The sequence below is a fragment of the Zootoca vivipara genome, chromosome 3 (genome assembly GCF_965207765.1).
Source record: "Zootoca vivipara chromosome 3, rZooViv2.hap1.1, whole genome shotgun sequence".
Lineage (NCBI taxonomy): Eukaryota > Metazoa > Chordata > Lepidosauria > Squamata > Lacertidae > Zootoca > Zootoca vivipara.
In genome coordinates, this window is record NC_142586.1 from 93,729,083 (window position 1) to 93,755,978 (window position 26,896).

The window sequence follows — 26,896 nt, forward strand, 5'->3', positions numbered from 1 at the left end:
GCGCATGCGTAAAGCCGCACAGCGCTTCTGTGCACACGCGCGCGGCGAAAATACTTCTGGGTTTGCGAAGTTCGTAACCCGGGTTGTTCGTAACCCGAGGTGTTTGCAACCCGAGGTACGACTGTAATTGCAGTCATCAGCAGTCGTTACCAGCCATCTACAGGTTTACCACTCCCATCAGCCCATCACCCATTCCCAACCACCCCCAGTATATATATAAGGGTCTGACACTTCTGTTTCAAGTGTATCTGAAGAAGTGTGCATGCACACGAAAGCTCATACCAAAATAAAAACTTAGTTGGTCTTTAAGGTGCTACTGAAAGAATTTTTTTATTTGGAGGATCATTGTGTGTGTGCTTGGTGTGGGGGCTCTTTGAAACACCAAAGTGAACTCCTAGGTAGGCAGAACCGTTTACCGTAGAGTTGCCATATTTCAAAAAGTGAAAATCCAGACAAAGGTTGTTGAATTTTTTTGACAAATTCGCCCTCTCAAAAAAATTAGCCAAAAGCTGCTCACAAGGGCTATGTCTGGGAAATTCTGGACTAAGGGCAACCTTAGTTTACCCTTCTTTTGATGCTTGTCTGCACTGATTTGGGAGAAACAGGCCTCGTTCGCGTGCAACACTTTACCGTTAGGGCATGCCATTTGTGAGGGCGAAACTGAATTATATTAATTTAGCCAAAATATCTTTAGAATTACCAAGTCACTCCCCAACACTTTGGCACCCATTTTTGAAATTCGAAAAATTCAACACACCGTACCATACCATGGTTTATGAAACCATGGTTTTCATCCTCCAAACCCAGCACAGCAGCTTAACCATGGCTTATTAACTACGACCAAACCATGCTTGGTTCACAGTTGGCTTATAAACTATGGTTAATTGTGCAAACCCAGCCACTGACAGATTTAAAGCATTGGAAAGCTATGTGCCGCCACTATTAAATGAAGCACCGATTCCAGGAAAAGTCGGTTTAAAAAAAAAAAAAAGCAGGGGTGAGGGGGTGGTATCCACTTAGCAGGATTGTACAGGTAGCAAGCTAGCTATTTCTGTTCCCTAAAGTCTTTAATCTGTATCCCTCAGGTACTTTGTAACCTTGATGGGATCATGAGTGCCCTTGAGGCAGTGTGTTCCTATTTGAAAATTACTGTTCCAAAAGGTTTACTTTAAATGATGTCAGAGCAGACCTATTGCACACAACCATTTCCTTGTAGTTTGCTCCCCCCCCCTTTCCTTTTCAAGACAACTATTTTCTAAGTCGCACACAAACTGTGTTGGTTCATAAGAAAAGAAAATCTCCAAAACAGCAATACCTTTATTGGGACAAACCAAAATGTCGCAAAAACGGAACAAGCTTTTGAGTTTCAAAAACTACCAGGAAAGAAGTTACACAAAAGCAATAGTTTGTTTAGGTTTTTTATTATATTTTAGGAGGGTGGGGAGGGGGGAGATGGATGAAAAAACCAAATGGACAAAATTATTATTCATTAAATGTGTATATCGCCCTTCATCCGTAGATCTCAGGACAGTTCGTAGCATAAAATCGAAATATATATAAAAAATGCAAAATACATAAGAACAAAAACAACCCAGTAATCTCCTCCTCCCACAACACATTCAAAAGAGCATCGGATGTCAATCAGGCAAATGAAATCTGATCTCAGGATTTTCAGTTCCTAAACAACCCTTTGCTCTCACCGTTTCAAGTCCAGAATCCAGATTTACTGCACGTGGCAGGCTTTGTCCAGCTCGTTTTCTTCAGTACCTTGAGGGCTTTTCGTTTCGATTTCACTGGGGGTCCTAGCAGATCTTCCATCAACTGCTTGGGCTGACTGGTTGCAAGCTGAAAGGGGAGACCTGGGAGCAAAGCCCAAGGGCGAACCAGCAGCTAGGATTTCTTGCAGCCACACGCCATTTATCTGGGAACACAGACACACAGAAAAAGTATACGTGTATCAATCCGTGCAAGGAAGGCGTTTATTGATTCCAGTGGCGAGGACTATTTTTCGCATTTCTGAGTCTAGTAGCGGAGCTGAAGGCCATGTTTTTCAAAAGTCAATTGGACTGGCCTACTGAAACCTTGCCCTGCTCCCGTGTAAGCCTCATCATTGCCTCTTATGGTCAGCTAGCTGGGCCCTGCTCGAAAGTCCACTTTTTGACGGAGAAAGGTGTAAGAAGAGGGACTTGTTATTGTTATTATTCCAGCACTGAGGCACTGGATCATATGAGCAGAGATGTTTCAAACAAGACCTTTGTCAGAATGTAGAATGTGGCGGCAGCAGTTGCAAGTTGCCGGTCTCTGCAGCAACAGCAGGCGCTGCGATTTCCCCAGTGGTTTGATTTCACCCCTAGAGACACACTCCATTGTCTCTTGAGACAGATGCCAAAACAACTTGTGGGACGAAGTGCAAAATTTAACTGCTGGTTTTAGAATCTGGCATCCTAATTTTCTAGATGTATGAGGAAATTAGCAAAGGTTTCTGTGTTTTGTTTATGTGGCTATATTATTATTATTTTTATTATTATTGTTATTGTTATTATTATTATTAGGTTAAATTGTTGTTGTTGTTATAATATGTATTCATACCCTGCCTTTTTCTCAGATTGAGACTCAAGACGGCTTACAGATAAAAATACAAAAAAGCAGGCAAAACAGAAAAAGCAAAAAACATAGAAAAGTTAGCCATTAACAATTGAATAAACACTAATGGAATGAAAACAATATGAAGAAATTGATTACCGGTAAAAATACTGATTGAAACAACAAGAAAACCATCGCAGCACTTGCCCTTGCCTTAAAAATTCAGTTTCCAAAGGCCTGATGGAATAAAAAGGCCAATGGCAGAGAGACAACAAGGAGGGAGCCCTCTAAATTCTCTAGGAAGGGAGATTCAAGGTCTGGAAGCAGTACTGTGACCGACAACCTTGATTCAGAGAGATCTACAAACGGCAGTAGGCCCAGGCCAAGTTAGTGTGAAAAGCTTTGAGAACAGGAAATCTCCACTTCTGAGATAACTAGAGGACATGAATGCAACATTCCCATTCCTAAAGGGGAATTAGGCCGGCTTTAGTTCTTTAATTCCACTCCGCACCATGCAAAAAGGGACCAGAACTGAGAACACCAGCCACCACTTTGGGTACTGCATGCCCAGTGCTGGAAATTCCATACACAGCTCCAAGCAGCTGGTTTGGGTATCCACTGCCAGGAACCACAGGTATAGAAATCCAGCAAGGAATGGGACAGGTGCAGGGTTTTGCAGACGGTAAGATTTGGTTCACGGGGGATAAGGCTATCATAACCACTAGGCATGATGGCTACGTACTACCTCCAGTGATAGAGGCTGTGTACCTGTCAATCAGTAACCGAGAATTGCAAGTTAGGTAAAGGTAAAGGGACCCCTGACCATTAGGTCCAGTCGTGACCGACTCTGGGGTTGCACGCTCATCTCGCATTATTGGCCGAGGGAGCCGGCGTATAGCTTCCAGGTCATGTGGCCAGCATGACAAAGCCGCTTCTGGCAAACCAGAGCAGCACACGGAAACGCCATTTACCTTCCCGCTGTAGCGGTTCCTATTTATCTACTTGCATTTTGACGTGCTTTCGAACTGCTAGGTTGGCAGGAGCTGGGACCAAGCAACGGGAGCTCACCCCGTCACAGGGATTCGAACCGCCGACCTTCTGATCAGCAAGCCCTAGGCTCAGTGGTTTAACCACAGTGCCACCTGGGTCCCATGGACAGTGCTATTGTGCTCATGCCCTGCTTGCAGGCTTCTCATAGGTAACTGATTGGCCATTGGGCTAGGATGGGCCTTCGGCAAGATTCAGCAGGCCTCTTTTCTGTGCTATTCTAAAAGCTTTCTGGGTAGATTTAATAGTCAGACCCAAAGCTTTCAGAACAAGAAAACTAGACCTTAACTATACACCCGTGTATCTAGCACTCACTCCAGTTAGGTACTCAGTTAAGTGTTTTGAAGACACAAAAACACACAAACATCCCTTTTAAGTTCTTGAACATGGGCCATGATTCCATACAGACTTCATGATTTGTAAGCCAAATCTACACAACAAAGGTATCTTCAGATTTTATAATTGGGGGTGGGGGTGGGGGAGCCATACAAGGTCCCTGCTGCTAATTTATGGTCACTTCCTCCTATATTCACTTTTCCCGTCTTCACGCTGATATACTCACAACTTGTATAAGTAGAATGAGACACTCCCATAAGCACTTGCTCAGATACATCCACAGTCTGAATTTCCTGCGCTTTGGTACATTCAAACTCATGTTTAATAATATGCGCAAGTTACCTTTTGTAGTTTGCTGCCCTCTGGTGTTGCTTTTTGGTTTCCAAGCAAGCAGTCGCTCTCAGTTGTTTGGGAGTGATCAGTAAACGGTGGCGATCTCAAGCTTGGACGGACAAGACAGGGACTCGCTCTGGGAATTAGATATGCCCCGTGGGAAATGCAAGAGCTGCCATTTCCTGGAGGAACATCAGAAGATCCTGAGGGAGGAAAGTGCGTGGTGATCATTGTTTTGTTACATTTAAAAAACTATAACAGGAATAAAAACAAAAAAGAAATAAAAAGGAAAACAACAACCAACTGTTTAAAAACGGTTGCCAGCTCACTTTTTGGGTCCAATTCAAGGTGCTCATATTAGTGTTTAAATCCCTAAACAAGTTAGGCCCCATATACCACCTTATTCTTCTGACTGTAAATTGTATAAATTGATTTTAATCTTGTGTTTTTATATTGTTGCAATGTGCCGAAGGATGGGTAAGATACCCAAAAGATGAAATAAATAATAGCAATGGCAGTTTGTTGCTGTACAGTATCTGAAGACTATGCAAGGTTTTACAGAGGTGTGTTCGTCAATTTGGATTATCATAGAATCATAGAATTGTAGAGCTGGATGGAACCCTGAGGATAATCTGGTCCAACCCCCTGCAGTGCAAGAATATGCAGCTGTTCCCTCTGGGGATCGAACCTGCAATCTTGCCATTATCAGCACCATGCTCTAACCAACTGAGCCATATAGGAAGTTCCCTTCTACAGTCAGACCATTGGTCCACCTAGCTATGAACTGTCAGTGGATCTTCAAGGGTTCACACAGGAGATGCTCCTAGTTCTACCTGGAAACGCCAAGGACTGAATCTGCATCTACTGCATGCTAAGCAGATGGTCTACCATTGATCCACAGCCCTTCCCTGACATAAATCCTTACAACAGGAACATATACTTATTTACATTTCAAGTACTACAGGTAAAGTGTTTCTGCAGTCTCCCACGTGGGTGCTTTCAGCTTGAAAGGTAATGGTTTCATTTTGCTAGTTAGTATCTGCATAATGTGAGGCCATTGGGCCCAAGGCTATTAAGGAGCCAAGCATTCATGGAACTGAGCCCACGGACTTGCGTTCTTGAGTAGTCCCATGATATCCTTAGTGATTTCATCAGCGGTTAAGTGGTTTGCAAGCTGCAGCTCCAATGGCCACGAAGGCCTCTCTTGCCCCACCAGAATGCGCCCACTGTATCTTGCTGCCCCTACTCCTGTTGTAGGCAACAATCCTAAATCCAGCTGAGCCTTTTCTGAGAATGTCGATTGGAGAAAAGCCTTCCACGTGAACATCTCCCTTTACAGAGTTTACAGAAAAAAGCAGTTTGCAGGCAACCGTTTGTTTGGGCATATTATACTTCTGTGGTTGTAAAGGTTTGGCAGTAGCGTTAAGACGACTCTCTTGTCACTTTATAAATGCCATCTCCAACTCCTCGAAAGATTCCATCAACTCTTTCTCTGAAAAATTCTACACATCACTTGGGAAGACAGGTGAACTAATGCCAGTGTACTGGGAGAAGCAAAGATCGCCAGTGTCGAAGCAATGATTCTTCAACATCAACTTTGTTGGACTGGTCATGTTGTTCAGATGCCTGATCAACATCTTCCAAAGCAACTACAGTACTCCATTCCTGAACTTAAAAATGGAAAACATAATGCTGGTGGTCAACACAAGAGGAAAAATCTCTAAATATGTAGTATAAACACTGACAATTGGGAAACACTGGCCTGCGAGCGCTCCAATTGGAGAGCAGCCTTTACCAAAGCTGTCATGGGCTGTGAAGACACTTGAACGCAGGTCGAAAGGGGAAAGCGTGCTAAGAGGAAGGCACGTTTGGCAAACCCTCACCATGATCAACTCCCGCCCAGAAACCCATGTCCCTGCTGTGGAAGGATGTGAGGATCCAGAATTGGCTTCCACAGTCACTTACAGACTCACTGTTAAGACCATGTTCATGGAAGACAACCTTACTCGTCTATGAGTGATTGCCAAAGAAGAAGAAGATCACTTTACATGCAGAATTTTACACCATTATGCCCTGTAATGGCAGCCTTGAATTTTATTCCGCTGGTCATATTGAGAATACAAAATGGTAAAGGGCAAACATAGGGGGACAGATTCAGGTACCTCTATTGTCCCTCTGTATCAAGCTATAACAGGAATGTTATTAAACAAACCTCAATACTGTTGTGAAAGTGATTACCTTTGCCTCCCACCTCTGTGGAACCATCTGACTCAAATTCTGCATTTTCTAGGGGCACTTTTGGGCTGTGCTGTTGAAATGTGGTTCTTCTTTTAGTTTGTTTTGAGGCAGCCTCTGGAAAAGGAGATGTAGCACTTTCACCATTGCTTCTGTTTTCATGACACCTTTGCCTCCTCACAGTAATCTTAGTAATATCTTCAGATAAGGCCTTTTCCACAAGCAGCCCATTAGTGAATTTTGTTTGGCTGCCAGGACTTTGTAGAGGGGAACTGGAAGAGTCTGATGACTGTTTGAGCCGAGTGTTCAGAAGAGAGACTTGTGTCCTTAGCATCTCGTTTTCGTCCTCTAATTTATCGTGTTTGATTATCAGGGTACAGTACTTATCCAGGTTTTGATCTGCCTCTGCTGTTTTCTCCTCAACCAGTTCCTTCAGTTCTTCCAGCTCCAACCTTATCTCTTCTGCAGTGGCATTCCTATCAGAACCTATGCAATGCAAGAACAGCCATTAATAAATGAAGGCTTAGCAACAGAGACTTTCAATATACTTTACCTGAAAATATTGTAAAGAGCATTTCAGCAGCAGTGGACACCAAACACTATCTACTCCTTTAGATATGAAGTTCATCTAAAGACCTAAAGATATTCCTCAGTCCTCTTGCAGCATGGCCTTTTCTGCAGTGGCACCAATGTTGTGAAACTCCCACTCATTGGATGTCTATTTCATTTCCTGTCTTTAGTTTCTCTGATGGTTTTCCAATGTGGTTTTTCAGAGAATGCTATAATTGCTTTAATTTGTATTTTAAAAGATGTAATTTGTGGGCCATGCATGCTATGGGCCATCTGCACCAAATGATGAGTTAAAATATTTTAGCAACTACCTAGCTACTTATGAAATTGCCAGAAGCTTCATATGAAAAATGAGAGGTGGGGACCTCCTCTCTGCTGTTGCCAGTGGATGAAATAACAAGTAGGTGGCAGGAGCTGGCCCAGAACGAGATAAAAAGGCATCTGTGCAGAAGGCTCTGGATAAAAGCTCAATGCACACCAGGATGATTATGCTAGATAGTGGGTTGATGCTTACCATGGCACAACCAGAATCCCAGCAGGACCATTTTTCAGGGTCAGAACGAACAGCAATACTTTTTTGCATTCTAATGAAAGCACGTCAAAGTGCAAGTAGATAAATAGGGACCGCTCCGGCGGGAAAGTAAACGGTGTTTCCGTGCGCTGCTCTGGTTCGCCAGAAGCAGCTTTGTCATGCTGGCCACATGACCCGGAAGCTGTCTGCGGACAAATGCCGGCTCCCTCGGCCTATAGAGCGAGATGAGCGCCGCAACCCCAAAGTCATCCGCGACTGGATCTAACGGTCAGGGGTACCTTTACCTTTAATGCCTGCCGGGGCTACTGATGAGGGAACTATTGTTTCATTTTTGCATGCAGACAGACAAAGGTATGAGAATCTCCAGCCCACCGGCCAAAGTAGACCCTAATTTGGCCCATGGGGCTTTTCCCCCCAAAACCACAGCCAGCTGCCCCTCACACGTGACATCAGATGTGGGGCAAGTAAAGACACGGCTGCAAAGGAACGATGAGGCGCTTAAAGTGTCTGTTCCTTGGCAGGTGGGGCTTGCTGACAGGACCTATCAGCTGATCAGCCTTAACAGCCAAGCCTCTTTGAGGTTGTCACCTGACATCGTAGTGATAGGTGATTAATAGGTGCGCAGCCCCACACACGTCAAAGCGGCCTGCCTGAGGGAGGAGGCCCAACTGGAGGATGGAAAAGGCACCTGCACTACATACCTGGATCCATCTTCTTCACTTGAATCTCAAGTTCATGAATCTGCTTCACCATCATCTTTTTCTCCTGCTTTAGTTCTGTGTAGGCTTTCAGCCAATGCTGAAATCTATGATGGAAAGAATCAAATTTTGTCTTGAGTTGCCCTATTTTCTGCTGGCTATTTGCCTGCAAAATAAAATAAAAATAAATGGGTAAACATTCATGCAATTATTGCTGCAGAAGCAATAACCACCCACCCAAATGCAAAACAGGACTTCTCATTAGTTCAAAGTAAAGCACATGGATATTCTCCTTTCCTTCCGTAACACCCACACTGTTGGGGCAACTATGCCATTTCTTAACAGGACCTGTTAACTAGAGCATTTAATGAATTCCATAAAACGAAATGAACGTCTACTGATGTCCTTCGGTTTGCACCAGACAGGCCCAATAATAATAATAATAATAATAATAATAATAATAATAATTTATTATTTATACCCCGCCCATCTGGCTGGGTTTCTCCAGCCACTCTGGGTGGCTTCCAACAGAAATATTAGAATACACCAATTTCTTAAAGATTAAAAGTTCCCTAAACAGGGCTGCCTTCAGATGTCCTCTAAAAGTGTGGTAGTTATTTTTCTTTTTGACATCTGGTGGGAGGGTGCCACTACCGAGAAGGCCCTCTGCCTGGTTCCCTGTAACTTGGCTTCTCGCAGCAAGGGAACCGCCAGAAGGCCCTCGGTACTGGACCTCACTGTCCGGGCAGAGCGATGGAGGTGGAGACGCTCCTTCAGGTATAGCCCTAACTGTCAATACCAGAGATCCAAAAACACAGTCCAGTTTGCACATGCAGCTAATGGTTCACTGCAACCATGTGGCCAGGGAGATGTTAATCCAGATGATAAACCAAGGTTTCTTCTCGGTTTACCAACTGCAGCTTGTTTGAGCAAACCTTGGTTTGTTCAGAATGAAACAAACCACAACCCCTAGTTCGGGCATAACACTAAGCCAGGGATCATGGCTTGTTCTTCCTGCCATCTAGATGACATGGGTAAAAGGGAAGATTTCTGCATGTTCGCAGTAAGGCATCACTACGGTTTACCATAATGTGCAAACACTGCTGCTATGTTGCCCATCACAGCAACTCTTTACTATGTATGCTGTAAGTAGCACAGTAATAGACTAGGGCTACTGTCCTATGCACACTTACCTAGGAGTAAGTTCGACTGAACACTGAGTACTATTTCTGAGAAAACATCCATAAGATTATGCTCTACATCAGGCATAGGCAAACTCGGCCCTCCAGATGTTTTGGGTCTACAATTCCTATCATCCCTGACCACTGGTCCTGTTAGCTAGGGATCATGGGAGTTGTAGGCCAAAAACATCTGGAGGGCCAAGTTTGCCTATGCCTGCTCTACATATATCATGTTATACTTACAGATAACATACTTTACAGTTATGATTGCAATAGAACTATAAACTTAAATATCAGCTTGTCTTCTTCAAATAAAGTGGATTTTGATTTTGGGAACCACACCTGCAGTCACTCAATGTTGCTTTGTTATTTGGCGTCAGATAAAATGTATTTAATCTATACATGCACATTCTAGAAAACTCCCCCAATATTTAAAAAAAACCCCAAATCAGCCTTTAATTTCAGAAGGAACCTATTGACCTACAAGATATTCTACCCATGATGTCAACAATATGCTGTACCTTTTCAAGGAAGGCAGGTTTTTCAGAAGTTGCAGCTTCCAACTCCACCTCTGTAGCCTCAAGACTAGACTGCAGAGTTTCATTTTTTGGCAACTGCTCCAGAAAAGGATCGCTGTCATCCAGCTTTTGTATGAGGTCTTGGAATTGCTGGGCGAGGACATCCAGCAAATGCTCTATTTCAGCATATTTGTGTTTGGCTTCCTGTAGATGATAGGCCAACCGTCCATTCTCTTCTTTGACACAAGCAACTTCATCAATCAGATCCTGTTCTTTTGCCTTGAAATTCTCTTCTGCACAATGAGAAAGTTTAACTTCTTCGCTGGCCAGTTTCAACTGGGATTCCATCGACATCAGTGCGTTTTCAAATTCATCTCTAATTTGCAACTTCTCCTTCTCCTTTTCTTCTAGCTGCTTCACAAGCATGGAATTAAGACCTTCTAAATCAGATACTTTATCCTGATTTTCTTTCAGCTCTCTCTCTAGAGATCCTTTTTCTAACTTTAAGACATTCACCTCACATTCCAAGCTTTGCAAAGTCACACGCATCATTTCTATCTCCGCGGTGGCTGTTTCTGTCTCTGCTTTAGCCATCTCTGCCCGAAGAATTGCGTCTTCCAAATTGTCCTCCGACACCTGCAATTCTCTTTCGAGATTCTCAATTTTGTCTGCGAGGGAGTCAGCTTTCCGTTCGCTTTCTTTCAGTTTTCCCACAAGGTGACACCTTTTCTTTTCGTCGGATTCTATTTTTATTTTGATTTTCTCAATGCCCCGTCGCAGCTGAGACAACTCCTCCTGTGCTGAGTTCAGCCTAGTTGCAAGTTCACCCTTTTCTATAAGCGACCCTTCCAGAGACTTTGATATCTTGGCATATTCCATTTCAGAGATACTTAACTTGCTGTGTAAAGTTTCAAATTCCCTAAGGCTCACTTCTTTTTCCTCATTCAGATGCTCTATTTGGCTTTGCGCTGCCTCTTTTTCTAACACAAGAGCCCTCATAACCTGATCCAGATTCTGTAACTGCAGCAGAAGTCTGTCATTTTCTGTTGATAACCGATGAGTATCGGCCTTCGTGGCCTGAAGCAATTTTGCCTGAGTATTAGCTTCGGCTTCCAATATCCTGATAAATTCAGCAGAATCCCGTTTACTTGACTCAAGTTCTTTGATAGTCTCTTGCATTTTCTGGCACATTTGATCCGATTCTTCTTTATCCTTCAACAAAGCACTCAGATCTTGACTAAATTGGTTTCTCTCAGTGACGAGTATATGAAGCTGCTCTTGAAGGCCAAAAATGCTTTTCAGTTTATTTTCTTTTTCTTTTTCCAAGTGCTCGTTCTTTAACTGAAGCTCCTCAATGTCGGTCTCCATGGATAAGGCGTGGTTCTCAATATTTGCTTTCTCAGATTTTATCCTCCTCAGTTCATTTTCAGTTTCAAGAAGCCTCTCAGTCCAGTCGGCCTTGTCCATTTCCAAATCTTCCAGAGTCTCTGTTGTGTCGGTCAGTCTTGCCTTGTACATTTCCATATCAGATTTTACCTTGTCAAGTTCTATTCCAAGAGCCATAAGGCTATAAGACAATTGCTGGTTATCAAAAGTAACAGACTTAAGTGACTCATTTAAGTCCCCTTTTTCTTTTTCGAGTGCTACAACTGTTTTGTCCAACTCTGCACAAGCAGTTCTCTCTGCAGCCAGCTCCTTGTCCTTTGAATCCAGACCCGACTTTAGGTTTTGGATCTCCATTAGTAGAATATCAGTTCTTTTACTGCTTTCCTCCACGTCAGGGAAGGGCGTAGAAATTTCATTACATGTCTGCTCTACTTCTAGCAGAGGCTTTTCAGGGGGCCTTTGGCTTTCCAAGGTGTTCACAAGCATCGCATCGGTGTTTTGAGAAGGAAGAAATGATAACTCACGAGGAGAGTTTGGAGAACTTATGGATATATCTATTGCATTTCTGGATTCTGTGTCTAAGTCCAGAAGGCATCTTTCTCTAAATTTCATGCCAACTGCTTGGCAAATAGATTCTTCATCTTCTGTTCTATTTGCTTCACCTGCCCTTGCTGATATTTTACTATTCTCGGCTTCAATCGTTGTGATTTCACTAGACATGCCATGCAGCTCCAGTTGACCCAAGAGATCGATTGCTTTCTTAGTGGGAATCTGGACTTGCTAGAAGTAGATGGGAAAAAAGAGAGTCATTTTAATTAACAAGTCACTTTTATCAAATTGATATATTTATTTATTCTTTCATTTATTACATTTAACTGTGATACTTCCTCCCCAAAGGAGTCCAGGGTGGCAAAAAAATTAAACAAACACATCTTCAAAAACAATTCCAATGACCTCTGCCGAATAAAAAGGGAACCGATATATAATGTTTTGGTAGATAAAGAACACACTTAATAGTCTGTTGATCACCTGGGAAAATTGTTTTCTGCAGGGTGCTCCCATTGTGTGGAGAGCTCTGCTCACTTTCAGAGAAATGCAAATGTAATTGCTGCACAGACCCTCCTAGTCCAACACAGGGAAGGCTGGGGAACTTGGGCAGGTGGGGGCAGAGCACATGATGACATTGGGGGTAGGACTTGCATGTGGGGCCCCACTGGCTACACAACTTGGTGCTCACATTTTCAGGCAAATGCTTGAAGACACCTCATCTCTTATGTAACATTTCACCAAAGCAGGCTCTTCCCACCTACTGATGTCATTCCCTATTGCAGGGGTGGCCAACTCCCAAGACACTGCAATCTACCTCATAGAGTTAAAAACAGTGGCAGTGATCTACCCGCTTTTTTTGGGTTCAGGTCAAAGTTGTTGAGCTTTTTTTTTTAGGAAGGAAAGCCCTGTTTTTTGGGGTGCAGGCCAACACTGTTGAACTTTTTTTTAGGGGAGCCAAATTTGTTGAGCTTGTTTGGGGTGAGCCAGTGATCTACCACAGACATCAAGTGATCTACCAGTCGATCACGATCTACCTGTTGGACGTGCCTGCCCTATTGCATAAATTGACCCTCTGTAGTTATAATCACACATAGCTGTTGTTGCTAGATTAAATATATGAAAGAACCTGGAACTGAAATACTAATATTTAGCAACCTTGGCATGCTCAACAATATGGCTTTTTTGCTGTGGAGGTTACTCTTTTCCCCACTCTGAGCATATTTCTTGGCTGGAACTAGGGAGGGGCAGAATTTAACTGGCAATAATGGCCGTAAGCTGAGGCTTTAAAAATGAGTAAGTTGATGAGGAGCTCTGCTTTCAGCATTCAGATACAAAACCAAATCTTTATGTACTTTGATTCACACTATTTCTTAGCATAAGAACTACAGCATTTCAAGGCTGTCAAAATAGTTTCAAATTGGGTGCGTATGTGAAAGAAAAAAGTTTTAAAACGGGGATAGTTAGCATGGTGCCCCTCCAGATGTTGTTAAACTACAACTCCCATCAGCCCCAGCCAAGGGTCAGGGATGATGGGAGTTGAAGTCCAACAAAACATCTGAAGTTAGCCACCGTGCTTTTTAAACAGTCTTCGCTCCCGGTCTAAAGAGACTTCCTCCCTTCTCTCCCAAAACAGTACACATGGGCAATCTCTTGAACATACATGCGAAACTGCATGATAAGAAATTAGGCACACTTACGTGTTCAGTGTCAACACAAAGCAGAGACTGAGAACCTAAATGAAGGCCTTGCAGTGCTTCCTCTGGTTCCTGAGGCAACAGGTCAGGGTGTTTCTTCTCGGCTGGGAATTTAGATGCCACCTGCAAGACCACATCATTAAGTTTTTGTTGCCACTGTTTGCTTTCCGATATATTTTGCTTTTGGAGGCCATCAACTTCCTTCCTTACAGAAAGGAGCAGCTCTTGGATCTTTTGTATCTCTTCATCTTCAAGATTTTTATGCGACTCAAATGATTCTTCAAGCTTCCTGAAGGACTTCTCATAAGCCTCACGTAAGAGGCGTTCGACTCTCGTTTTTAAATGATGTTTTTCAGGCAGGGCATGCCCCTTCTTCATGATACACGCCCATGTCTCACTGTCATTCGCTTCTGAAAGAGAGTGGCCGTGTTCCTCAGGGGTACTTTCTAGATCAGCTTGTTTGCTACTACTTAGGTCACTTATTTCATTTGACGGTCTGTACTGATCACAGTCGATATCAGATTCCATAAGAGTTGAACTTGTACACGAGGAGATTTTGCTGCAAGAAGGAAATCTCATGGACAACTTTCCATCCGAATGAAATTCTTCATTCATTAGAAGAGGGGTTACCTGCATTGTGAAGGAAGAATTAGTGACTTGGTCGAGGCTGGTTGATAGTGTAGCATTTTCTTCCCTGAGCATGTCAATATAGCTTTGCAGCTCTGATATTTTGGAGGCCATACCCGAGTGCTGCTCTTGCAAGCTGCTATATTCATTTTTCAAAGAGAAGATTTTTTCCTTGACCCCGTCAAAGTGCATTTTAATTTCTTTGCTGGATTGCTTCAAACCTTTGCAGTCAAGTCCATCACAGCATTCCAGAGCTATTAAGGGCACTCGCTCAATATCAGATTGTGCTGCTATTTTACTGTGATCTATTAAGCCACCAGAAAAAGCCGCGCTATCTTCTGTTACATTATTAATTCTGCCGATGAGCTCTTCTGCCATTGCGCCTGTGATGCATTTCAATTGAGAGTCTTTCAGCTGTGATGCTAATGTTGACTTCTCAATCTGCAGGTGTTCGAACATTTTCTCCAACTCATTTAGCTTGCTCATTGTCATGTGTAGGGAGGCTACTAATCGGACATAATCACTTTGGCTGGGAATCAGATCATGAGGAGCTGACGAACACTTGGCATCTATCTGTCCGCTAAAGTTGTCCTTGGAAACAGCATTGAAATGTGCTGCTGACTGGTCGTTCCCTTCCCCTTCTGTAAGCTCTAAATACGGATTTTCCACATCTTTAAGAGTTTGCAATTCATGGTTCAGCCTCTCTCTCTCCATTTCGTTCTCTTCCAGTTTTATTTCCATAGTTCTCAGAGCAGTCTCCAGCTGCTTTACTTGATCAGCATAGTTCTCTACTGAGGCCTCTCTATCCTCAAGGTCCATCTGAAGCATCTCTAGCTGAACCTGATATTTATTCAGTTCCTCCTCCTTTTCTTCCACAGATCCTCTCAGCTGTCCCAGTGAATTCTTCTCCATAATAAAGCCACCAGCTGCATGTTTGTCCCTTATTTTCAGCTCCTTGACAAGTTCCTTGTTCTCTTGCAGCAACACATCGTTTTGATGCTGCATTTTATTAAGTGCTGCCCTTTCCTGTCCTAGAATCTTGGTTTCTTCAGGTGCTGCCTGCATTTTTTCAAGCTGCTGAAGCAGTGTGTTATTTTTCTTCTCCAAGGACATGACCTTACACTTCAGCTCCTCGTGTTCGTTCACGAGCCGCTTCTCACGCTCTTCAAATGTGGCTTTCTCCACTTCAAAATGGCATGCTTGCTCCCTTAAAGCACATTCTAATTTCCTTTTTGATTCTTCTTCGGCTTTAGACAGTAACAAGCTTTTCTCTCTCTGCCTTTCTGACAGCTCCAAGAGGATTTCCTCCCTCTCCTTCAGGCTTTTGGACAGATGGAAGCTTGTCTGCATTACATCTAGATTTCCTTGCTCTAGGACACTGATATCAATCTTAAGGCCAAGATTTTCATCATTAACTCCTTCAATTAGCTTTTTATTTAAGGATATTGGTTCCTTGTGGCTAACTGTTTGAGGCGTAACTTTCAGCTGCTGCACTGTATCCTCAAGGAAAGAGTTACTGCTTTTTAAATCCAGAATCTCTGCTTGCTGCCTATCTGATTCTGCAATCAGTGCTTGCAATGACTTGTTTTCCTCCTCGAGAGCCTGTAAAGTCTTAGTGACCAAGTCCTGCTTTTCAGAAACAGCTGCTTCCAACTCACTTATGCGCTTTTCCTTGTCCCTGACAAAATCTTTATGCCTTTGCTCTGCTGCAGCCAGTTTTCTTTCTGTTTCATCTCTGGCTTGGACCAGCTCCTCAAATTGTTTCTGGAAGCTGGATTTTAACTGCAGGTGGGAAGCTAAGGATGTTTCCAAAGAGGCCATACACCTGTCCTTTTCCAACATTTCATCTGCTACCGTCTCCAGTTTTTTCTGTAGAATATCCACCTGTTTGGTGAACTCAGATAATTTCAGCGAATTGTTTTCTCTCTCTTTCCTGTGTTTTTCCTCAGATGCTGCTGTTTTATCCTGAAGGTCATTGTGGGCTTTTCTTTCTGCTTCTAGCTCTGCTGTTTTGTCTCCCACCATAGCTTTGAGATTTCTAATCTCCACGCAAAGGTTTTCATTCGTACCTTCTAAAGCTTTTACTCTCTCATTACTTTTAAGTTGTTCGGTCATTAAGGCCCTTTCCAGGCTGCAAATCTTGCTCATCAAATCTTCTTTTTCTGAAACAAGTTCGTTTATGAGTTGCCCACTTTCTTTTTTCCACTGGGAAAGAACCTCAACCTCTTTTTTAAGTCCTTCACACTCTATAAGAACTTTCTGCAAAGCTTCCAGATCCTCCAGTTTTACAGTGAGCTCTTCAATGGCGTTTTCTTTGTGCTTCAGAAGCTGCTGGAGAGAATCTCGCTGGTTTTCCAATTCATAAATAGCAAGTTTCATTTTCTCCAAAGTGAGAGGATTCTCTTGTTTGCTCAGATTCTCTTCAAGTAGTTTTAACTCTTTTTCCAGAGAGCAATTTTTATCTGCAATCCAAGTGATTGAAAGAAAAGGGGAAGTATTTAATTTACAAAAAGTAAGATTCCTTTATTCTCTCTATTAGTGTTATTCGTTTATTTTATCTATTTTATCCCACTTATTCTCATCTAGTAACTTAAGAAGGTTTACACAGACACACCTGGATCTTATCTTTTCCCCTGTGCACTGCAAAACGTAATACATATTTTACCCAGTTATCGAAAACTACAGTGGTCGCCCAAGCTGCTTACAACCTGCTCAACAAGATTCAACTCAGTATATGCTATACACAGGGACCTCAAAACACAGAATAAGGTTTGGAATGGGAAGGAAACCTAATAAAAATTGGTGACTCACTTTTCATATCTTCAACGACGTTTTGACTCTGCTGCAGAAGTCGTTTGGTTACACAGAGCTCTTCTTTTAACTGAGAAATTTCTTGCAACTGTTGAGCCAACTGGCAGTGAAGGAGGCCATTTTGCTTCTTTGTTTCCTTGGAAAGGAAGCAAGAATTAAACAAGTGAGAGTTAAAGAATTGGCTACCTTTGACTAAGGTTCTTTGACTCACTGGGCCAGCTGAGACATACATTCCGAGTTTGCTAAACCATAGTTTACCAAGCCAGGAACTAGCAGCAGGTCTTCTCCCCTTGCTCAGCAATCTTGGGTAGCCAATCCCTTCTTTTCGTACTAGTTCTCAGAAGCTTAAACCACACTTCCCCCATTATGCCCAAAATGGGCGACTATGGTTTAATGTCGGTTTGCTCCCCATCGTTTAAGATCCTGGTTAATAAGCTGACCTTCAAACCACAGTTCCTTGCTTCCAGACATAATGGAAGTAGGATCAGTGTGCTGAGAAAGGGAGGAGAGAGGGCACAGACAACTCCAGCTTGCTAAAGTATAGCCACTGCTTGCAGGGAACTTTTAAATTGCAAATAGAGGGTCCAGCAAGAAATAAAACAAAAACAACTGCTGAGAAGGCTTTACTAGGGAAAATATCAAGGGAGATGAATTCTCCAATGTGATTCCAGGCACAACAGTGACCGTGAACCACACTTGCTTTTCTTTCTGGGTGTATAGCCTACCATCCAAGCCCAAACATATAATTCAGGCACTTTACGTGTAGGAACGTTGCAATTATCTAGCCGGCTATACCTTTTCAGGTCGTCTGGCCCACACAGTCCCTTCATCAGGAGAAGAGTGGAAACGGCTGTGGCTAATTGACTTTCCTCCCAGCCCACAGACTAAGATAAGGGCTGCTGAAATGAAGTCCTTTAGAGATCGCCGTGAGGGCGCCAACCCCTTTAATTTTGAACTGTTGAATGCATTATCCAGCAGGAGAAAGTGTGTGATGTATTATTATTGGGCAGTAGCTAGAATTGCATTTTTGCCGCCCAGAGCAACTGTCTCGGTTCTCATGCACTTGTGCATTTCAGCGCTGCTTAATACCGCTCAGCATGAGAGACTGAACCAAACCCTGCATTGGAGAGACACAGGAAGGAGGAGTGGAAATGTTGCTCTTAGACTGAGGTTGTGTGAATGAGCTGGTTGTCAATTATGCTTAATGCTGCTATGTATATTTGTAGACCAGATGTTTGCCTTGTAATAAATGGTTGGCTGGGAATTAGCTTTGTTATCTGTATGCCTGGTGGGTATGCATGAGTGAGACTAGGAGAACTGCTAAGGGTGTATTTCAGAGAGGTTGCCATTGTCTGAGGGGTGGTTAGGAGTGTAGGCACAGCTTCTATTTCAGATATTTTGTTTAGTTGCCAATGATGCTGTTTAGTGGAGTTTTACTGTATTTTTGTATCAGATATCTTCCTGTTTTTTATATATTTAAGAAAATGCTTTCTTTTCCTGATAATACATTGGTTTAAATGTGTTATTTTGTATTTAACCTTCATCTGTACTGTTTTATTTTGATGCTTTTGCCAATGCTTCATTTGATGCTTTAAGTTAGGTTGTAGAGCAGGCATCCCCAAACTTCGGCTCTCCAGAGGTTTTGGACTACAATTCCCATCATCCCTGAGCACTGGGTCCTGTTAGCTAGGGATCATGGGAGTTGTAGGCCAAAACATCTGGAGGGCCGCAGTTTGGGGGTGCCTGTTGTAGAGCGCTTTGAGGTATTTTTTGTTTGTTTTTTAAATACAAAGCGGTATAGAAATTATTTCAATAATAAGTAAATAAATATTGGGAAAAGCCTTACCAGTCCAGACATGGTCTACATGCTTTGGATTGTATCAAGGTGGTCTGCAGGGCTAAAGTCTCTAAAATGCGAAAGGCACTTGAAGCTACACAAGCTACTTAAGACACACCCATTCTAAATGTAAATCCCAACTAATGTCTTCCAGATGCAACGATGTCTCTCAGTGAAAAAAAGAGAAGAGAGTACCCTGAAATGTGCTTAGAATCATTTAAAGGTTTATAGCCCTCAATGTGGCTTATTTTAGAAGGAACAAAAAAACCACAAAAATGTGTTACATATATAATACAAAGACAACTGCACAACATCGGGACCATAATTTTACAAATAGTTCACTGAAATATAAGGTTTCTCCCTGTGGGTTAAACCACTGAGCCTCTTGGGCTTGCTGATCGAAAGGTTGGCAGTTTGAATCCCCACAACGGGGTGAGCTCCCGTTGTTCGGTCCCAACTCCTGCCAAGCTAGGAGTTCGAAAGCACATCAAAATGCAAGTAGATAAATAGGTATTGCTCCAGCGGGAAGGTAAACGCCGTTTCCGTGAGCTGCTCTGGTTTTGCCAAAAGTGGCTTAGTCATGCTGGCCACATGACCCAGAAAAACTGTCTGCGAAAGGGGACAAAGGGTGGCTCCCTCGGCCAGTAAAGCGAGATGAGTGCCGCAACCCCAGAGTCGTTCGCAACTGGACTTAATTGTCAGGGGTCCCTTTACCTTTACTTTTACTCTCTCCCTATCTGAACTAAGTAGATAAAAAAGATGCAAAAGAGAATGAAAACTTTCTGACATCTAGAGGTTCTGCACACATCCAAGCAATTCAGCTGTGGGAAACAAAAATAGCATTTTATGCTATATACTTTCTGGCTTAGAGGGCTTCCGCAAAGAAGCCGTGTTTGGTCCGGTAGCCCAATTCCACCACACTTTCCCACAAACGCGAATAACCTTCTCCTTCATCAAGCGTGAGTTATCGGTTGACAACTGCCCTATCATTTCTTATATACTAGGAGAACGGCAGCAGAAATATTATCACACTGGCAGGCCACAGCTGACAGGCAGTGTACTCTAAGCAGCTGCCAAGCGGCATATGCTAAGTAAGGAAACCTCTAGCCTATTATAAATTATGCCAGGACAAGGGGGTTTTGCAGGTCAAAAAGCGGGGTGGAGTGGGGGGGGGAGAGAGTATCAGAGAACCACAACCCAATCACAGCGCCTTTAGTGCTTAATGGAAGAGGGGAAACTCTGCAGCCAAAGGTCTCTTGAGTTAAAACTGCTATCAGAGACAGGGTTAGAACTCATGGAGGTTTAGGGGCCAGGTCTTTTCTGCAGAAAGCAGGCATCTCACGGATAGATAAATCAAAAGCTAGCCGCCCTCCTGCAATAGCAGATCCTAAACACACGAAAACTCTTTCCCAGGAAGGAGTGTGAAACAATTTGGAGCACTCTGCACTGAACCTTGAAAGCATTAAAAGAAAAAAAGAACTGGCCCCTGTCATCATAACTCTCTCTCTCTTGGGAAGCAAAAATAAAAAAGCCAGTTCCTAAAGAAAATGGCACGTACAAACACATACCGCCCACTCCTGAGCCGCTAAGATAACAGATGGCATTGGCAGGGCTTTGTTGGTCTCGAGCCCTCAATTATCCATCTAGTTACTACTAGCAGATGGGCACCAAACGCACCAAAGCCAAATTTAAGAGAAGGGACAACCAGGATGGGAAGCATAAGCTGGAAATTTGCTGGCAAAGCAGGTCTGTATTTCCAGCTATTTAAGCAAATCAGCCCGAGAGCAAGATTAAACTTGTTGTTGCTTCTGCTCGTCGCCCGTCCTCCCCGCACACCCCGTGCCGCAACCCCCGCTCAGCTCCCGTAAGAAAGAGAAGAGGCAAACTGCAGTGCCAACGTTTCCCACACAAGTGCCCAAATGCAAAAGCTCAGGGTTTTTCTGGGGTTTTTTTTTGATGCGCAGCGCATAATGAGCACCCTGCAGTTAAAGGCACCTTAACAGTTTTAAGCACAAGCATAAGGACCATTAGCCGGTGATTTAAAAAGCGCTGCTGGAATACGATCACGGTCAAGTGGCTTAAACGGATGCAGAGCGCAATGGGGCTTTGCAGCCTGTGTGATTATCATTAGGGGCTGGACCAATAAGCTCACAGGACTTTGACAGAAGACACGAGCTCTGGCCTTCATCATCAAACTGTGCGCAAGGAAGCAACGAGATACTCTTTTATTCCCCCCCCACTTGGCTTTTCTCCTCCCACATCCCAGTTCTCCCAGTGATGCTACCAGCAGGCACATCACTCTTTTGAAATGACAGGTGCAAGGAGCTGTAGACTCCATTGTGTGATGGGGCACACAAACCCGCTGCCCTGCCGTGTCACCTCCCCCTCCCCCAATAACAGTTTAGGTAGCCAGGGGTCTGGCAAGACCTCAGCCTATCTGGGAACCTGGGCACTGCACGGATCAGAGGCTCTGCAGCAGCAATCAAGTCCGCTTCATTTCACTGGATGGGAAGCAGTCACAGGCGTTTCCAGACGGACCTGCAGCTTGCCTCGTTTGGCTGAAAGCGCCAGTAATGAGGGCAGAAGATACCTCACAAAAGCCTCCTGGATGCCACCTTTTGAAAAGTCGCTCCAGAGGATTGGAGGGGACTCCTACGGAAAACCTTGGGCTGTGTTTCACAGGGCTACAGTGGGGAGTGGCTAAATAACTTCCAAGTTTGCAGGAGCAATACACTTCAGCTAACCAGGCCCTTTGCTGCAGATTGAAATTTCAAATATATATTGGCTGATGGTCAATAAACAGTCAAAAGGCAAAAACCTCCATTATCTCTCACCACTAACACTTGCTCTCTAGCTTGCAGATTGTGGCTGGCAGCCATTCTGACTGCTCTGGGCCAGGTCACAGTGATATCGTTAACTGTGCAGTTGGCGGGTCATGCAGTGTCCTGCTCCTAAATGTATCTCTTCTTTGCCAGAACTGAAAGGGCAAGTAGGAATCACATCAGCAACACCAGACCGTGGGTCGTAAATATGCAGTCATTCCTGTAATTCTGTTTACCTCACAAGCTTTTTTCAGTTCACTTTCCTTCAGCTGCATTGCCTGAGCAGCCTGGTCCGCTCGACTCAACTTCTGTGAAAAATCATCAACCTTTTTTTCCAATTGCTGCTTTGCAGACTGGGTCTAAAAGGGTGCAAGACGGCAAGTTTTACTTTGCAGCCATGTGTGACATTAAACAGAAATATTCTCAGTGCAGCTGGGGATTCACAGAAGAGGCTACTTAGAAGCATGTTTTTAGAGGTCAGTGACGGGGATGATGAGGTGTCTAGAAGCCTCTAAGGAACGTTTGAAAGAGTGGTGTTTGTTGAGCCTGGAGAAGGCTAAGGGCAGAAGACGGAACAGACTTGCTGCTTCAGAGAGCAGGTCTAGAACCAAGGCAGATTTCTGCTCAGCATTAGGAAAGCCAGGGTGGTCTAGTGCCCAGGACCTGGGTTCAAATCCCCACTCGGCCATAAAGCTCATTGGGTGACCTCAGGCCACTCACTACCTCTCAACCGAGCCTACCTCACAGGGTTGCTGTGAGGGAAAAAATGCAGAGGTGGATATGTGCGCCACCTTTCAGTTCCCTGGAGAAAAAGTGGGATATAAATGTAATAAAAATAATAAATTAAGAACAATTAGTTAATTAAAGAGCTCTTGGTGAACCAAACAGCCTCAGGAAGTGGTGAGCTGCCCCTTACTGGAGTTATTTCAGCAGTGGCTGGATGGGGTTTTTTTTTAATTAAAAAAATGTCCTTGACTTGAAAGATTCATGCGCTGAGGGAGCTGCACAAGATCACCTCTGTGGTTCCATCCGACTCTATAAAGTTCTAGGATCCCTCCCCCTTACCTGCCGTGTTTACAAACTACCTACCTTCTCGAGTTCTGCTTGAAGAAGATTGTAGTTGTTCTTGGCTTGATGCAGTTCCCCTTGAAATTTAGTTTTCACCTGATTGAGCTGGAGAGATGCTTCCTAAAACAGCGGCGTTGGGGAAAATCAAAATGATATAAACCAGGAATGTGGTGAATTGTTGGATATTCCTGACCTGATCTCAGGCAGGAAAAGAAAAATAATAATGGGTGAAACTTCCCAGTTGCTATGCACCCTGAAGACTTGCATGTCTTTTTGTTGGTTAGACCTTTTATTAAAAAGAAGAACAATGAGAAAATTGGAATATATAAATAGATATTTTCTACTGCTCCACTTCAGTCTTTTTCATTATGGTTTTGTTGACAAGGGTGGGAAGGATCCAATTGCATATACAATTCACTGAATCGCATCTATGGCCTGTAAAACTAGTACCATCAGCCCAGTGGGGCTTTAGAGACTTAGTTTTTCTTGAACAGCTGCCCTCTTATGGCAAATTGCTTTGGAAACCGTGAAGAGTTTCAAAAGCAGCTTGTGACATGGCATGGAGGTTAGGAGTTCAAAGAAAACAAAGGGGGGGGAGGCAAAAACTCCACTGAGATTGCACACTCTGCATGTTAGCTTAAGTAGGTGTGCGGATCCTAGCCTAAGTAGGCAACATTGGAGGACATAGGAGAGAAATCAAGCTGGTATGCAACTTGTGGCAGGAAATCTGGGGCTGGAACCAAAGAAATATTAAGGGGCAGGGCAGATTAAAGCTGCAATCCTACGCACGCTTATTTGGAAGGTAAAAAGAAGCACTTTTTTCCACGGACTGAAATGGGAATATATATATTTTTAAATTTACTGCTGGTCTTCATTCTTAAAAGAAATGCAAATCTTCTTTAAACCTTGGTGGTCCTGGTATTTCAAAAGATGTCCAAGAAATCAAGAAACAAGCCAATAAACTAGCTTCCGTTCATTGCCAGTGTTATGTGTGAAAACCACCACTACATGCCAACTTCTCTGGATTACGCCCTTTGGTCTCCCATCCCATCCCCAAGGATCAAGCAACAACCCCAAACATTTTATTTTCCTTACAAAAGGAGAAACGGAAGGATTTTTCTAAACCAATTTCGCCAGACCTTTGTGTAAGCAATTTCCTTTGCAACTGTACAAACAAAGTACATTACAAGTTATGTTTGCCACAAAGGCTGCAGTCTTATGTGCACACACAGCGCGGAAGTAACTCCCACTCAACTGAATGGGGCTTTACTTCTGAGCAGACATGAAAATAGGTTGTGCTGTAAGTAAGGCTGTTCACCTGTGGATGTGGGCTGATGGAAGTGCGATGCAGGACTGAACATTAGCAGGATCCTTCCAGGGCCCCAGGGCCTCCCCCACCCCCCTTTCACTTGTGAGAATTTCTCTCTTTCCTGGCTTTACCTCCTGGTACACTTTCTCTTTCTCTTTCATTTTCTGTTGCAAAGAGTGCTGGGCTCTTTCAAAATTTTGTCTCTGGCAGTTCAGCTCCTCTGAAAGCCTTTTCACCTTTTCCTCGGATGCGGTGTGCTAAAAAAGGAGTAATTTAAATATCACAAGGGTTAGAAATATCTGGAACTAATATGAACTGAATTAAATTATAGGTGGAAAGGGGAGGGGGACAGTAGAGCATCTTAGAATAAAACAAATAAGAATGAATGATTTATAGATGAATAATTGTGAAGCATGATGTAAGGAAGTTGTCACCCTCACAGAGCAATGGGAAAGGCTACATTTAACCTGCTCAGGTAGGATTGCTGCTGCTAAAATGCTTTTCCCCCCCCTCCCAATTCTTACTAGCAAAGACAACAACTCAACAGATATAGCCATAACTTATTTCAGTATATGGCATAATGAAAAACTTAAAATTAGGGCCAGGGTTTTTTTGGTTGTGGGGGGAGACAGACAGACAGACAGACAGACAGACAGACAGACAGACAGACAGAGTTGGCCAGTCAATCCCAAATTTAAAGTGTCATATTTTCCAGCGGTGTGAACAGGTTGTGAACGGGTTGGGATAAGTGCTCTGCTTCAGTCGACCAGAACACTACTGTCGCGGTGTGAGGGAAGGGGGAACAAGGGCGAAGTAACCCCCCTGGAAAAATTGAAGAATTGAGGATACAGTCATATCTCGGGTTAAGTACGCTTCAGGTTGAGTACTTTCAATTTAAGTATTCCGCGGACCCGTCTGGAACGGATTAATCCACTTTCCATTACAGTGGAACCTCGGTTTATGAACACCTCGGTTTACGAACTTTCGGTTTACGAACGCCGTGGACCCATCTGGAACGGATTAATTCACTTTCCATTACTTTCAATGGGAAAGTTCGCTTCAGTTTATGAACGCTTCAGTTTATGAACAGACTTCCAGAACCAATTACACCCATGCTTCGGGTTAAGTACGCTTCAGGTTGAGTACTCCGCGGACCCGTCTGGAACGGATTAATCCACTTTCCATTACTTTCAATGGGAAAGTTCGCTTCAGTTTATGAACGCTTCAGTTTAAGTACTCCGCGGACCGTCTGGAACAGATTAATCCACTTTCCATTACTTTCAATGGGAAAGTTCGCTTCAGTTTATGAACGCTTCAGTTTATGAACAGACTTCCGGAACCAATTGTGTTCATAAACCGAGGTACCACTGTACTTTCAAAGGGAAAGTTCACTTCAGGTTAAGTACGCCTCAGGTTAAGTACGGACTTCCAGAACCAATTAAGTACTTAACCTGAGGTACCACTGTACTTCAATTAACGGCACCAAGCTGGGCAAAAAGGGGACTCTCTGCTGCTCTAGCACTATTTTAATTCCAGTAAGCAATTGGATGATAAAGTGGTCACAAGCTGTGGGCAAGACAATACACTTAGACAGGTGGGGGAAATGGTGGAGTGTGGATATAAATTTTACAGCCTGTTATGTGATAAGAGAAAATACAATGAAAATGTGTTATCGTTGGTACCTTACCCCAGTGAAATTGGCTAAGATTTATAAAAAATATTCAAACCTTTTTTAGAGATGTAGTAAAGTAGAGGTGGGAACAATGTATCATATGTGGTGGGGATGCAAGGTGATTAAACAATTCTGGACTAAGATATATGAAGAGCTGAAAAGAATATTTATGAGCACAATTCTTAAGAAGCCAGAAGCATATCTGATGGGCTTAATAACTAATGATATTCCCAAAGACAAAAAGAACATATTCCTCTACAGGAATCCACTGCTGATCCCGCATGAGGCCGGCAGAAGGCCAACTTTGTAGCGGCGGTGGCGGCAGCGGAGCCGGCAAGGGCCCGATCCCGCACGAGACTGGCAGAAGGCCGGCCTTGCAGCGGTGGCGCCGGCAAGGGCCTGATCCTGCGCGAGGCCGGCAATGGCAAAATTAACGGCTTCAATTAGAGGCAGCTCCGAGCAAAAAGTTAAGAGAGAGTGGGAGTGTGTAGAGACATATATGGAAATGGAAATAAATTTTAATATAGACATAAAAGCAAATACGCTCAAGGATACAAGATAATATTACAAAGGATAGAATCATTAAGTACAAACAATTGTTAACACAACAAGAAACAATAATATAAATACCAATAAGATCGCACATGGGTGAGGGAAAGTTGGGAGGGAGCGAAGCAGAAGGTGGTATCTGAAGAATTATTAAGAACCTTTAAGAACGTGATATAAAAGCAAAATGATATATGTAATTGGAAATATGTTGATTGATTGTGGCTGTAAGCTTTTTATTTTCAAATAAAAAATAAACATAAAATTTTAAAAAAATTAAAAAATTAAAATCATATTAGGCAGGAAACTAGATTAATTAGATGGTAGACTGGATAGGAGGCTTGAATTCCACTACATCAGATAATGTCGGGAGGGTGATTCCATGGTTCTGCCCTACATCAACCACTACTGAGGTCCACTGAAAAGCATTGCTTCAGCAGATATCAGATTATATGAATGTCTCTCCAATATCAGATCCACAAAAGTATTCAGTGAGTATTGTGCATGCCTCTTAAAAAGTCTAAGATTTAAGAAAGCACCTT

General features: G+C 43.2%; 1 protein-coding gene across 1 annotated transcript in view; it reads right to left on the reverse strand.

Moving 5' to 3' along the window:
* Positions 1-1,405: 1,405 nt before the first annotated feature.
* The window catches only part of CENPF (centromere protein F), a 37,035-nt gene continuing 11,544 nt past the window's right edge, over positions 1,406-26,896 (reverse strand). Inside the window, exons 8-17 of the mRNA XM_035111322.3 lie at positions 24,268-24,393; positions 22,849-22,947; positions 21,996-22,118; positions 17,101-17,236; positions 13,666-16,751; positions 10,037-12,199; positions 8,338-8,500; positions 6,538-7,020; positions 4,309-4,502; positions 1,406-1,921 (exon numbers count right to left, since the gene is read on the reverse strand). Of these exons, the coding sequence (XP_034967213.3) occupies positions 1,724-1,921; positions 4,309-4,502; positions 6,538-7,020; positions 8,338-8,500; positions 10,037-12,199; positions 13,666-16,751; positions 17,101-17,236; positions 21,996-22,118; positions 22,849-22,947; positions 24,268-24,393 (6,771 nt within the window). The 3' untranslated portion in view covers positions 1,406-1,723. The remainder of the gene's footprint in view (positions 1,922-4,308; positions 4,503-6,537; positions 7,021-8,337; positions 8,501-10,036; positions 12,200-13,665; positions 16,752-17,100; positions 17,237-21,995; positions 22,119-22,848; positions 22,948-24,267; positions 24,394-26,896) is intronic.